General features: G+C 39.4%; 2 protein-coding genes across 2 annotated transcripts in view; both read right to left on the reverse strand.

Moving 5' to 3' along the window:
• RWDD4 (RWD domain containing 4) overlaps positions 1 to 15,960 on the reverse strand; it is a 204,791-nt gene that overhangs the window by 21,080 nt on the left and 167,751 nt on the right. The window lies entirely within an intron of this gene.
• Positions 1 to 15,960, reverse strand: part of POLQ (DNA polymerase theta) — a 163,809-nt gene that overhangs the window by 11,786 nt on the left and 136,063 nt on the right. Inside the window, exons 36-39 of the mRNA XM_078775107.1 lie at positions 10,971 to 11,044; positions 6,821 to 7,005; positions 6,529 to 6,640; positions 4,937 to 5,061 (exon numbers count right to left, since the gene is read on the reverse strand). Coding sequence (XP_078631233.1) covers positions 4,937 to 5,061; positions 6,529 to 6,640; positions 6,821 to 7,005; positions 10,971 to 11,044 — 496 coding nt within the window. The remainder of the gene's footprint in view (positions 1 to 4,936; positions 5,062 to 6,528; positions 6,641 to 6,820; positions 7,006 to 10,970; positions 11,045 to 15,960) is intronic.

Genomic DNA, 15,960 nt, shown 5'->3' on the forward strand with positions numbered 1-15,960 from the left:
AGAATTCGGCGTGTTGGCAGCTCTCTGGTGCAATACCTCTTCAAAGCTTCTCAAAGCTCCATAACTTTCACTCTACTAGACTACTCAAAGCCCTCTGTGCTCTGAGGATTAAATGTTCACAGCTCCGGCACACTCAGCTCGACACTCTCTCAGGTCTTCTCTTCCTTTTTCTTCCAAAAAAAACCAGCCGTTCTTCCAAAAAGCTCTCTCACATCGGGAGTAAATGTCACTCTCTGGTGTTAACGTCTCTGCGCATGAGCAGCTATTCACTGTTAACAGCAAGTGAGATAAGCCCCGTGCCGTGCCGAAGTGGCCTCCCATGGTAAAGCAAATTGTCGGCTTTTACAATGCTGTTTCACTTGCCAATAAGCTCCACTTTGAACAATACTGTTTCGCCAGACCTGCTCATTCTCTCAGCCTCTTGCACTTTAAAAGCTCTTGTGTGCACTTTGTAAGGACATTTCAACAGAGGAACATAATCTAAAAACCACAGCCAGAGGTTTGATGTGGGGGACAACAACAGTAGAGTAGGGAAAACAAACATCTATCGACACAAACACAGCAGATCTATTGCGCGAATAGTACATCATGCTTATCTAAACAAATACTAAGAAATACAGTGCATTCAGAAAGTATTCAGACCCCTTCACTTTTTTCACATTTTGTTATGTTGCAGCCTTATGCTGAAATCGTTTAAATTCATTTTTTCCCTCATCAATCTACACTCAATACCCCATAATGACAAAGAGAAAACAGGATTTTAGAAAGCTTTGCAAATTTATTGAAAAGAAAAAACTGAAATATCACATTGACATAAGTATTCATACCCTTTGCTATGACACTTGAAATTTAGCTCAGGTGCCTCCCATTTCTCTTGATCATCTTTGAGATGTTTCTACACCTTGATTGGAGTCCACCTGTGGTAAATTCAATTGATTGGACATGATTTGGAAAGGCACACACCTGTCTATATAAGGTCTCACAGCTGACAATGCATATCAGAGCAAAAACCAATCCATGAGGTCGAAGGAACTGCCTGCAGAGCTCAGGTGACAGGATTGTGTCGAGGCACAGATCTGGGGAAGCCTACAAAAAAAATTCTGCTGCATTGAAGGTTCCCAAGAGCACAGTGGCCTCCATAATTCTAAAATGGAAGAGGTTTGGAACAACCAGGACTCTTCCTAGAATTGGCTGCCCGGCCAAACTGAGCAATCGGGGGAGAAGGGCCTTGGTAAGAGAGGTGACCAAGAACCCGATGGTCACTCTGGCTGAACTCCAGAGATCCTGTGTGGAGATGGGACAAACTTCCAGAAGGACAACCATCACTGCAACACTCCACCGATCTGGGCTTTATGGCAGTGGCCAGATGGAAGCCTCTCCTCAGTGAAAGACACATGAAAGCCCACTTGGAGTTTGCAAAAAAGCACCTAAAGGACTCTCAGACTGTGAGAAACAAGATTCTGTGGTCTGATGAAACCAAGATTGAACTGTTTGGCTTCCGTCTGGCCACTCTGCCATAAAGCCCAGATCGGTGGAGTGTTGCAGTGATAGTTGTCCTTTTGGAAGTTTCCCCCATCTCCACACAGGATCTCTGGAGCTCAGCCAGAGTGACCATCGGGTTCTTGGTCACCTCTCTTACCAAAACCCTTCTCCCCCGATTGCTCAGTTTGGCCGGGCGGCCAGCTCTAGGAAGAGTCCTGGTTGTTCCAAACTTCTTCCATTTAAGAATTATGGAGGCCACTGTGCTCTTGGGAACCTTCAATGAAGCAGAATTTTTTTTGTAGGCTTCCCCAGATCTGTGCCTCGACACAATCCTGTCACCTGAGCTCTGCAGGCAGTTCCTTCGACCTCATGGATTGGTTTTTGCTCTGATATGCATTGTCAGCTGTGAGACCTTATATAGACAGGTGTGTGCCTTTCCAAATCATGTCCAATCAATTGAATTTACCACAGGTGGACTCCAATCAAGGTGTAGAAACATCTCAAAGATGATCAAGAGAAATGGGAGGCACCTGAGCTAAATTTCAAGTGTCATAGCAAAGGGTATGAATACTTATGTCAATGTGGTATTTCAGTTGTTTTCTTTTTAATAAATTTGCAATACTTTGTAAAATCCTGTTTTCTCTTTGTCATTATGGGGTATTGAGTGTAGATTGATGAGGGAAAAAATGAATTTAAACGATTTCAGCATAAGGCTGCAACATAACAAAATGTGAAAAAAGTGAAGGGGTCTGAATACTTTCTGAATGCACTGTAACTACCATTATACTCAACCATTTTATTAACCCCTCAGGATTAATCCCAGAACAACATAATTTGGCTTGTGCATTTGTGGTTGTGTTTGTTAGTTTGACTTGTATGCACTCCAAACCGCTGGACAGAATGAGTCAAAATCTTGTGGTTGTACATAGGGTGTTAACAGCAAGTACTTGGGGTGTGCCCAGGAAGGTTGTAGGTGTTAAAAGCCATCTGTAGTCACAGGAGTTTGGTGGTTGCGATGCAAATTCCCCTTTATAAATGTGTACCATTTAGCACCACCTGGTGGTGGTGGTGGGAGAACATATTACAAGTCATCTGTGGAAATGACTTGCAATTTTGCACAGTACAGGTGGCTAGTAGTGCACAGTGCCGTATATAAAGAGAGTCTGGCAAGCTCAACCATGGCGTCAAAACAGGTGCCATTTTGTTACCCAACCAGCCACCAGCGCTATGCAATTGTAGCTATAAAGCCACAACTTACGAACTGATTTTTGACCAAGCTGACACGTAGATGGGAGTGAAATCTGGGGGGGCAGAGGGGGTGGAGTGGGGATAGGGTCAAATAGGTTCAAGGGTGGACAGTAAGAGGGAGAAGCTTGGTAGCATGGGGTTGGGGTAAAAAAGAGCCAGGTACTGAGCAACAGGCCCTTAAATGATCAGCTCTTTTATTTAATCCCAGGAACTACTCAATGGAATCTCAATATGAAGACATCAGTTTGATTGGAATGGTGAGCACATCCAATTTTCACTTCACTTGCAGTATTCCATTGGACCCTGAGGTCTTTAAGGGGCTTCACAGGGCCCAAAAAGGTCTAAATTCCATCACTGGTTCAGAAGTTAGCTAGGCAACAGAATCTTTAACGAACAAGACCTGTGAACTTTGACCACATAATCTAATCAGATCATAATTGCATCATTATACACACTTGTACCAAGTTTGACTTAGTTCCCTTCAGATGTTCTTAAATTATCGCGGTAACGAAAACCTATCATGGATGGACGGACAGACGCACAGGCGGACAACCTGAAAACATAATGCCTCCGGTAACTTCGTCGGCGGAGACATAAAAACAAAAAGCGTGGTAATTAAGGCTGGGTTTTGTTGTGCTTTAATTTAATGCATGTACCAAATTTATTTTGTGAAATTACAAATACCCTGACTACATTTATTGGCTGACAGGATAGCCTAGTGGTACGCACATGCGCCTCTAAGTTGTCTAGCCTGGGTTCGAATCCCCAGCCAGCTATAAACTGTCTTTCCAGTGTCTCACGGGCAGGTAATTCATCAATGTGTGTGCCGTCCCTCGGATGGACTTTAAACGGGTGTTCTGTCTGCCAATAAAAGGTGGAAGTTAAACATCCCATGGTGTCCTTTGCAAGGAATAGGCGAATTCAAAATGCCTGCCCTAACCAGCGGAGAGCATTGCATCAGCGGCACAGCTGCGCAATCAGCCAATGGGGGTCCCCCGCAGCCTTGTGCTGCATACAGATGAAGAAGAATACATTTCTTGACAAACTTTTTCCACAAAAATAACATTTTGTTAAAAAAAGGGAGTTACTAATTACGCATGTTATTTTGATTCTTGCCCATTAAGCTCCTTGTCCTGCACACCTTTATCAATTCCTCAACCACATTAAGATGCAAAAAAGGGACGATGAGGGATCTACTCTCTTTAATGAATTATCATATCGTTTTTTTGCACACCTCTTAATCAACACTTCACGTGGGTATCTATTGTCTTCCCTTTTCCAAAATATATTTGCCAAGAGTAAAATTTTCTATTAACTATGTCCTATCATTCAAAGCACCCTTTTTACTTAACTGGACCATTTTGTGTTTTAATGAACCCTTTTTCCCCCCACCACAGATCTTCCCAGGAAACCATGAAAAAAGTTTTCCAAACGAAACAACTAATATTCAACACACTTTATAAACCTTTAATTTGTGCGCATGACGAAGAACTGCTCAAAGGATACAAGGCAATACATCAATGTGATTATAACTAAATGGTGTCATTTTTTGCTGTTAATTAGTTCAGTACATTGATGAACAACAACGAATATCAAGTTTGCTTTAAAATAAATAAAAGTACGTATTAGGTATTCCTGGTCTGGGAACTAGAGATCTTGTTCACAAACAGACAAACAGGTGAAAACACACATATCTTCCATTTAGTGTATGTCAATGTGCATATACGTTTGGGTGTCCAAATCAATGTCAAAATGTCATTCCCGATGCAAATCATTTATACCATATGTATAATTAATGAATTAATTTGCAATTGGTCACTAGCTGACACCAATACAATTTCTTATTACGGACCCTAAGCATCAACAAGCTCATATATCCAACAAACAGCTTCAAATGAAACACCTTGTTGCCATTAGAGCATTTAAATTGCATCATATGTGGAAATAAATTCGAATTGTTGCTTCAAGATTTCTGGCTCGATGACAGAAGACACCATTTGCACTTTTGTCGCCCTCATCCCTAGCATGTTTAGAATCCCGTGCAGGCACAGGCAACTTGCTCGTTTAATGAATTTATAAAGAACAGGTGGTAGAAAGCGGATTGAGTTTGAAAGATAAGATATTGAAATGTGGAGAATGTACAGAAAACTATATCAAATGGGAATAGTGAAGAAAAAGATGATGGTGGATCAGAGAGTTGACTTACATGAGCACGTGTTTGTGGATCAGGGTCATTGATCGCAGGAACATATCGCCGTCGCCCACTCAAAGTCTCCACAAATCCGTAACGTCGGCAAAATTCCACACTTTCCTTCATAAACCGTTTCACATCTGCATGACAACCATACAGTCATACAATGTCAGCATCGAGTCATTTTTTAAAAGAAATATAGGCTTGTGGAGGAGCTAAATGACAGAGGGCAGAGGTTACCAAACTAACAGAGGATCCAAGGAGAACAGAGAGGCTGTAAAAGTAAAATTTCTTATTCACCAGCCTCACATTTTCATACATGAAGGGGTACAGCCTAATAATGGATTTTATTTTGTCATAATCAGAACCTCAATGAACAATAACGTCCAGCCAATGGCAAAGTGCAACAGCTAAATGTTGGATGTGTTTGCCAATTCATTATATGGAAGAGGATCAACTGGATGAATCATGTTGTTAATATCAATTCTCAACATCGATATTCAACAGCACATAACAATCCCTACATCACTGCCTCCAGACTATTGTCTAGGGCTAGGCCGAGCTAAAAGTATTAGAAGCTCCTATATTTCATTTCTGCATAAGTATAAGAAGCATCCCGGTGTGTACCCCGCTTTAGAATAGGTACACCGTATCCCTGCGCATCGTAAGAGGCGACTAAGGGTTGGTGTCAGGAAGGGCATCCGGCCATAAAAACATTGCCTCATTCAGGGAACCATGATTGTCATGGAGCCCGCAAGGCTAACCCCCGCTCAAGCGGGGAAAAATGGCCTTAAAAACTATCATAAGTTTAAGAAGCTCCTATATAATTTCAGGGACTTCTTGCAGCTTCAGTCGTCTTTCCTACTTTTTTAAAATCAACTTAGAGTAAACAATCACAAAAGGAGATAATTAAAGAATGCTGTTTTAGAGATGTTCATGCAGTTTGTAACAAGTTGATGATCATGTACTGATATTATAACATTGTACTCAGGCTGCTAATTTGTAGTCTCAACATGTGGCTACACTACAGGAGTAATTACGTACTGTGGTAACCAGTGGAATGTTTGTATAAGCTTGAAGCAATAACTGATGAAGTGTAAATGAGGCAGTGATATAGGGATTGTTATGTGATGGCAATACTGTTAGCTACTCTCGAAAGCAACATCATCCCTATCTTGTTTAGGACCTTTTTTACACTGTAGTTTGTCGTCCCTACATTGCCTTTTTAATTTAGCATAAATGTTTTTATTCACTTGTGTGGAAGAGGATCAACTGGATTAATCATGTTGTTAATATCAATTCTCAACATCGATATTCAACAGCCCGGTGTTAATTTCTATAGATGGTCAGAATCTTCCAAAACCACACTAAAGGTTTTAAACAAAAATAAAACAAACAATAAAAAAACAAACAAAAAAAAGCTTACGATGTTGAAAAAAACATTAAAAAGACGAATTAAAAAAATATTCCTCCACTTGGTTATATGACATTAGAATTCACAGTGTAAGCCTTTTTATAAATATACCTACCAAACAACTGAAAAAGCTCAATAAATGTTGATGAATGAGACAACAGTGAAAACCCAAATGTTACTAACAGAATATTACCAGGAAATGTGGATTTAAAGTTTTCTATGGCTGCCCCTGCCTCAAACTCGTCCACTTCCAGCTGGTCTGCGAGAGCACGCACCCCAATGCCATACACAATGCCATAACACACCTGTAAGCCAAGAGAAACAATGTATTAAAAACAATGTCAAAAGCTGAACAATTCCAAATGTTTTTTCACAAGTATATACTGAGCTTTGACTTATGCTATTTAGATATCTTGATAATTCGTGCAATTATGCAACTGTTATCTGCCATAACTGATAGAATACCATACAAGCCACTTTGTCACCTGCTTTGCTTTTTGGCGAGCTGAATCGTCAACCTTGTCAAGTTCCTGGTTGCTCCAGCGAGCTGCCAGGGTAAGGAAAATGTCATGACCTGGCTGTAGAGCTTGATGCAGGGCATTATCATTTGCCAAGTGTGCGAGCAGGCGCAGCTCCAAATGTGAGTAGTCAGCAGCCAACATGCAGAATCCTGTGAAACATTGCACTTCATTCTGAAATTCTCATATCATTCACAACACATTTCAGACACATTTCATTTCATCTCAAAAAAATTTTTTTTTAATGTTGGAGGCTCCAGGCATATCCCTCATCAAGTATATCCCTCATCAAGGCCAGGCCTTTTTTTTTTGTATACAAGATTGAGGCAAGATTTGTATACAATTGAGGATTGTAAGAGCTAACAGTGATCACAAAAAGACAAACTGACACATAAAACATATGATAAAGGGAGCGGGAGACAAGATGGGGAGAGAGAGGGAAGCACACAAGTACAACATTTGAGAGCAGGGACATCAGGAGAACTGTGGGTGGTGGAGGGCTAAATAGCCTTAAATTAAAAAAAATAAAGATAGCCTCAAATAAAAGAGAAGAAAAGTGTATGATGAAAAGTGTATGATGTTTGTTTGCGAGAGAGGTTGAAGATAGCCCAGTAGCTGTAGTTTGAGTGAGACAGAAAGTAAGACCAGCAATCCTGACACGGAGAGTGTAAGATGGTTCCAGGCACAACTTTAACACTCCTAAGTCAGAACGGTAGTACCACCCTGGGCGGTTGCTGTCTCCAACCGACTACCTATAAAACATCGATGTATATTGTTCGACACCTATAAAACAATTGAAAAAGGCTTAAGATTAATTTGTGCAGTCGATGCAACTGCCAAAATATTTTTTGTTATATCTAAAACTAGTTGCAACCAATGAATAGCTCACTACTGGAGGAAAGCTGGTTATTTATATACCTCTTCCATCACAAATGCGAAATTCAATTTGGCACAATTTGATTTATCAGAGGAAAAGTGTCTTTGATCTGTGAATGCTCAAAACATTGGTATACGTAGTACATCTTTGCTTGCCTGTGGACATCAAATCTTGCTCCAGCCCGTAGGATGCACCGAAAAAGCAGTAAAACTCATTAAACGGCTAATCTGATGTTCAGTCCGTAGCCTATCTATTGGTGTTTCATTGGCAGCCTTTGTGATTATGTGCTACCCAAATGGAAAATGTCATATTGGCTGTAACCAGTCATGCAACTAGAAAGATTTTTGTTATGCTAAACTTTAACTTGGTTGCAAGAGCTGATTAATGCAAGAGCTCGTTAAGGGTGTAGTACTGGTGAACAGGTGCTTTTTTAAATTTTTTTTTAGCTGAACAGTTTCCTTATAGTCTTATAAACAAGAATCATGCTATTAGAGGTCATAGAAGTACCCCTAATTATTGAAAAATTCAAATTTCAATTCAATTCAATATAATATTTTGCATGAAATTTGTTATAAGTTGGGAAATGCATCATTCTTTTGGGCTGAAATTTGGACAGGATATTCAGAATATCACTTCCTTTAAAATGATGAAGGCTTTTGTTTATAGGAGTAGCCATTGTGGATTTATTGAAGGACAACCAAGTTTTATCTGGTAATTGGCATAATTAGCTAATTAGTGAACATTTGACATAATTTCACAAAATCCTCTCATCAGGTAGTAGAGTAACACATGTATAATACATGTACCAAGTTTTGTGTGAAAAGAATGATAGGTGACATAGAAGATAGAAGTAGAAATGTGTTCTTTGTTTTGCCTTGTTTTTTATTGACGGTCTAATTTATGCAAATTATATGCATGTAATATGACAAAGAAGCGTTGAAACTGGTCTGAGTTAAAGCCAAGATTATATCTTTCAAGAAAAACTGAAAATTAGATATTAACTTGACTTTGTTTTTGTGTAAAGGCCTCTCAAAGGTACCTATGTAGTTTTCTCAATTTTTCACCAGTACTACACCCTTAATTAGCTTGCATTCGCGAAGTGAAAAGCAGGGTTAGGCGATCGGTTTGTACGTGCGTGCGTATCTGCGTTTTAAACTAGAATGGCACTCGGTAGAGCGCAGACCTCCGCCAGGCTGAACAGTTTATGTTTTGTATCGCACTGATAGGCCGGATCTGAATTCGGACCAGAACCAAAATCTAATCGGCTTGTTCTCGTCACCTAACCAACTCGTCCACCAAGTTTAATCATAACTCGTCCATAACTTTTTTAACATCATGTTATATATCGCTTGTCACCCGATCTCTCAATGGTGAAAAATCACTTAAAAATTAAATAATTTTCGTGTCCGAATCCATATTCAGATCTTCACCAAAATCGAATCGATTCGTCCTTGTCACACACCCAACCTGTCCACTAAGTTTCGTCCAAATCCATTCATAACTTTTTGAGATGTCCTGCTATATATCGGTTTTATCCCTATCACTCAATAGTGAAGAATCACTTTGAAATTAAACGGTGTATTGTCAAGTACTCCCTATGAGGAATAAGATATGTTAATGATGATGTCATCGGTACCTTAATTATTACATCATAATTCAACAACTACAATGCTTGATCTGATCAGTATGAAAATATTTTTTCTCTGCAATTGTTAGTCTGATGGACACGAAATTTTCACCATAGGAGTGCCTCCTTCTGTAGAATTTTTCGTGATAATTATGACGTCATCGGTCACGTATCTTCAGAACCGCTCCATGGGAAAAATTGAAACATGGCTCATTGTCAAGTACTCCCCATGGGAACCAACATACATTCATGATGATGTTATCGGTGCCTTAATTATGACATCATAATTAGACAAGTAGAATGCTTGATCAGATCAATTTGAAATTAATTGAGTGTGATCGACAAAAAAATTGTGTGGGAGAATTAAATTGATGACGTCATTGGTCACGTGGTTCGGCAGCCATATTGGATTGAACATAAATTGATGTCGTCAATAAACCACACAAACACAGCAGCTAATAAACACCACACAAACAAGTCCTGGCGAGGGTCTGCAATCTTTGACACTGCTCTTTCTTGTTTTGGACTTTTCCTTTGCATGTGTAAATATTTGAATGGTTTGGAGGTTCTTTTGTCTTCTCTTACTCTTCATTCGCACGCAAATGTTACTCGGTACTTTGCGTATATAAGCAGCATTGTACCATGTGCCGAATGTGAAAGGTGTAAGGCAAATAAAATGGGGAAGGGAATTTTACCGGTCCCGAGGATCAATTGTGTTTCTAACAGTGAGGGACCCCTTAGTGCATATGGGATTTGAAAGAGTTTGGGGAGGCATTGGGGAGGTTTGGGGATGCACAACTTGGAGACTAAAGAGGGCGGGATTTGAACGAAGGGGGTAGCACAATAAATAGGGAGGTTTGGGGAGGTTTGTCTGGTGAGGAGTTTGGGGAGGCACAACTTGGAGACTAAAGAGGGCAGGATTTGAACGAAGGGGGTAGCACAAGAAATAGGGATTTGGAGCAAAGGGAGGTGGGCTTGGGAATTTATGGATGGATTAATAGATTGAAGGATGGATGGAGATAGGATAGTCAGGAAATTAGGGGTGTTTTGTCAGGGTGTTTTGGGTCTTTGGAGTATTTTGGGTTTTTGGGTATTCAGGGTCTTTTTGAGCCTCAGGGCCTTGGAGGGTATTTTGGGTATTTTGGGGTATTTTGGGTCTTCAGGGGTCTTGGTGGTCTGAAGGGTCTTGGGGGAATTAAAGGGTCGTCAAAGGTCTGAGGGGTCTCAGCAGTCTTAACGCAATTAAGAGGGTTAATTAAGAGGGTGGTAATTTTATTTGAAAAAGAAGAAGAAGAAGACGTTTTCGTCGCATATAAACATACATACATACATAGCGAACCATATATGTTTGCTCTATTATAATAAGATACATATAAAAAAAAACATCACCCTTCAATAGATGATGCAAATACAGAATTTTGAGCCACTCATGTCTAAGTCTTCCATTTATATTGCTGAGAAATTCCATTAACCTGATGATTGATTTTCCTCCACTTCTCCACCTCACGCCACATCCTCCCCAACCACAGTAAAAGGCAAAATAATAAAAGTTTGTTAATAAAAAAGAGGAAACAATTCAACTCCAGGAGCAGGCAACACATTTCCGTCATCACCTGGTGAAGCCACAAAGACACTCCGCAAGTTGATGATTTGGTGTTCTTTACCGCGAGAGGATGCACAGTCATTCCTTCTATGTCCAATGGAAAGATAATTCAGTGGGATTGGGAGGAAGATACAAAATGGAAGGACAAGTCATCAAGATGAATTTAGTACAAGTAATGACTGAAACAATAAGGCAGAGGGATGTCACAAAGAAGAGGTAGCATTCATGCATTTTATGCTTTCCAGCTTTACTTCAGGGAGGACAATGTGGCCAGCATTACAACCATAAATTGAGTCCCAATATAAAACTCATAAAACCATCAAGCATATATTACAAGATCGGTTTCCACAGCCCCCCTTTTAATTTTTTACCGATTTTTAACACACAAAAACAAGAGTCAATGTAGCTCCTTAAGAATGGATGTGATATAAAAATATTTCCATGACTGCAGCAATTATTGCAGCATAATTCTGGACCAATTAAAGTTGTTGAAGTGAAGACATGAACACCAGCAAACGTTGAGTTGTAATAATCAAGGTGAGGAATTATTAAAGAGCAGACCAAAGTCACAACTGTTTTCCGTTCGATGCAAGAACGGGTTTTGGCAAAATTGTGTAACTGGTACAACATTGCATATGTACATTTTTTGTGAATATGTGTATCAAAATTTAAGGTTGAATCCAGATAAATCTCAAGATTCCAGATTTAGCCATTCGGAAAAAGTTTATGTTAACTTAAGGTCACTGTGGCAGATTTGACTTTCTTGAAAGGAGAAGGGAGGGAACTTGTGATTATAAATAGATCTGTTTTGTGTCATTTGACTTGTGAAAATTGGTGTATAGTCATGATTTGACAGCAGACAAACAAAAGGACAAGGAGCTAGTCAAAGCAGAATTTGTTGGATCTAAAGATTAATACAATTTCATATCATCAGCGCAATTCAATGAAAAAATGTTATGTCGGAAAATAATGTTACCCAAGGGGTGAAAAAAAATTGTGAAAAGATGTGGTCCAATAACTTAGCCTTGAGGAATCCCAAATGAAAGTGAAAGTTGATCAAGAAAACTCGCCAGAAATGTCAATGGTATATGTACGAGCTGCAAGATATGACTTAAACCACTTCAAAGGACAACCATTTATGACAAAGAAGGAAGAAAGATTATCTATAAGAATGGCACGATCTATTGTTTCCAAGGCAGCTGATAATAGACTAGACGAGAAATTGGACAGGTACATTATCCAAGGAGTAAAATGCATTTCTTAGTAAAAGCTGTCAACAAGCCTTTCTAGGGTGAATTTGATATGCTAGATTCGAATCTGCTTGTTGCCAAGCTCGATTTTGCATCATAAGTGCACAAAATGGCAAATCCAATATGGCCACAGGATTGATTTTAATAAAAAATGTAATGATTTCAATTACAAACTCCTTGAAGATAATGAGTTTTATTGAAATCAATCCTCCACGTCATCTACAAAACAATAATCACATATTAGCAGGCAATCATATAAAATGCCCTATATAAAGATGCGTCATATAAACAAGTGAATCCTCTTGGATTGCGCTGAGGTTCGGGCATGGAATTTCTAGGAGGAAGTATAATTTGTATGCAATGAAAGTACATGTAATATGGGATCGAGTAAGATCGAGTAAGCTTCACCAGTGCGCGTGCGCGAATTTACGTCACGTCGGCAGCGAGAAGGCGTTCCCCAACACGAACCAATCAGGAACTGCCATGCCCACTTATATGATCTCAGAATTCCTGTGACAGGAATTAGCGTTACACTGGCTGGAAGTCATTCGCTAGAGGCGCTTCCTCAGCGCCAATCACCAGTGCGCGTGCGCGAATTTACGTCACGTCGGCAGCGAGAAGGCGTTCCCCAACACGAACCAATCAGGAACTGCCACGCCCACTTATATGATCTCAGAATTCCTGTGACAGGAATTAGCGTTACACTGGCTGGAAGTCAATCGCTAAAGGCGCTTCCTCAGCGCCAATAAATATGCGTATATGCATATAAATGCATATGTAATATGCATATAAAGATGCGTCATTTAAACCTACCAGCTCGAATTCGGTCACGCTCTCAGACCAACCTCTCTCGCCTCTTATAGGCACATTGCTTATCTCACCACCAGAGAGGGAACTACAACGGATCTTAACCTTTATTTCATTACAATTATATTTGGTTCAAACAACATAGAATTATTGCTATGTCATACAAATATTACAAAATTTACGAATTGGTCATATTCGAAATGTTACTGGCAGTCCACTGATTGGAATATTCTATAATATATGCCCCTGCTCTTTGTTTTCGTATAATGTGCTGTATTGAAAATCAGTGTTTTTTTTAATAACACAGTAGGTTTATGTGACAATAACAACGAATATAACTTTGTTATACCTTGCGTCTACAACGTCTGGATTGGATAAATGACAAAATAACGCCTTTTCGGTGGCCATAATGGATTTGCCATTTTGTGTGCTTATGATGCAAAATCGAGCTTGGCAACAAGCAGATTTGAATTCACCATATCAAATTCACACGAGAAAGGCTTGGTGACAGGTTGTAATGAGAAATTCCTCATGAATGAATGAATGAATGAATGATCGTTTTAAGGCCATTTTCCCCGCTAGAGCAGGGGTTAGCCTTGCGGGCCCCATGACAATCATGGTTCCCTGTTTGAGGCAATGTTTTTATGGCCGGATGCCCTTCCTGGCGCCAACCCTTAGTCACCTCCTCTTACGATGCGCAGGGATACGGTGTACCTATTCTAAACCGGGGTACACACCGGGATCATTCATCCCAGTAAGCTGGTACTCAATTTGCCGACCTCAGAAGGATGACAGGCTGAGTCAACCCCCCTGGTGTTAATTTAGCGATCGACCGGGATTCGAACCCAGGATCCTAGGATCCCAAGCCGGCACCCTAACCGCTAAGCCAACACCAGACTTGCAAGTAGAATCAATACTGTCACAATACCTCAATCAGCATTACGAAGGGTGTCAATGGACTCCATATTAATGCACTCTCTGTATTTTGGTTACTCTTAAAACCTGATTAAAAGGGCTTCCAAGAGAAAATACATTTTTTATAGGATTGAAGTTTAAGAGCAAAAATGAATTCCAAGATTTTATATAAAATGGGAGTATACCGAAATTGGTCTATAATTTTTGTAATTGATGTCCAAGCATGATTTATTTTAGATATAGAGATATATAATCGTCTTTTTATTTATAGAGCGTGTGTACAGTGGCGGTTGTTTTTAATTGGCTTATAAAGAGCTGTTATTCACAAAGGGATAGCGATTAAGGATATTGGGCTCAGAAAACAAGCTGTCTTTGAGACCGAGAGGTTGACAGATGAAGAAACCAATGAAAGCTCAAATAATCAAATATTTGAATTTATAATTGAAGAATCCACTAAGGAGAATTCCTATTGAATTTCCTATTGATATAATACTTCCTATTGAATTTTGAGTAATGGTAATTTTGATACGAAAAGTGATAGGAAAGCGATCAGGCGATGCTGCTGTGTATTCCAAAGCAAAATAATCCTTTTTATGTTTTAGAAGTTTGTTCAACATAAAAAAGAGATTTGGAGTTTAAGGAATCTGCTTCGAATAACAATTAAAACAAGTGATTTTAACTCAAATTTAGCATTGTTGATAAGATTGACGTAGAGGTATATACATTATACAGATACAAATCAGAATTAGAGTACACTTTATGAAATGTTTGTTCTAAACATTGGCAGCTTTATTATAATTTTGCAGAGATTGGGAATATATTGGTGGAATTTGTGTTTGTGAGCGTATTCATCTAACATTACTGAAAATGTTGAATAAATGTGCCAAACAGTCGAGGTAAGTGGGAAGACTTAATGAGACAGCAGATTTAGAGATTTCCGAAGTCTATTATTGGGAAGTATGCAGCTAAAAGTGAATAATGAAGCATCTGTAAAAGGAATTATGACAATGTCAATATTATGATGGGTTCTACAGAAATTATATTTGTGCAGCATTTATACATGTTAGATTGATATGCTACTCACACTTGACAGCACACATTTGTCAACTATACCTAGGCTTACCGTGCCTTGGTTTACATTACAACAATGCAATGTTTCAACACTTAGAAGAGTAAGTGTTTGATTTTTCAGGAGAGGAGTTTTAATTCTGAACAGATTTCTTGCTATATTTGATGGAAATGACACCTACAATTTCTTTTTTTAGAAAGCTTACGTTGAATAAAAAAGCCAATAGTTTTATTTTATATATTTGGGAAACAATGGCGAACAACACAATGAATGAGAAACCATGAAATCAGAAAATTTGTTCAGAAAGAAAGAATTATATTTTGGTAATTTTCCAGAACAATGCCACAATTGAGATTAAAATGTTCAAGTGAGCTTTGAGGAAGGCCTTTGTTAATGTTAAACAAAAGCGAAGATTTAAATACACAAACGTTTACACCACAACTACCATGGGGTCGAGATTTAAACATAAAAATGGATCCCGTTGAAACAATATGAAAATCAATAGCACCGCAAAGTGGGCGTAACCCCTCAGCCCATGCATGGTGGAAACCAATTTCAAGATGGCTGCCGTGGCGGCCATATTGAAAATCGCAGCACGCCCATTTTCGAAAGGAACCTTCCTCTACCCAACCCCAACACACACTGCAAAAATGGATTTAATCGGACAAGCCGTTCTGCTTGAAATTGACAGAAACCAATTTCAAGATGGCTGCCATGGCGGCCATATTGAAAATCACCACGCTCATGAACCTTCCTCTACTCAACCCCAACACATGCTGCAAAAATGGATTTAATCGGACAAGCCGTTCTGCTAGAAATTGACGGCAACCAATTTCAAGATGGCTGCCGTGGCGGCCATATTGAAAATCGCAGCGCGCGCATTTTCGAAAGGAACCTTCCTCTACTCAACCCCAACACACACCGCAAAAATGGATTTAATCGGACAAGCCGTTCTCCTT

Source organism: Myxine glutinosa, chromosome 4, assembly GCF_964187855.1.
Source record: "Myxine glutinosa chromosome 4, kmMyxGlut1.1, whole genome shotgun sequence".
NCBI classification, from domain to species: domain Eukaryota; kingdom Metazoa; phylum Chordata; class Myxini; order Myxiniformes; family Myxinidae; genus Myxine; species Myxine glutinosa.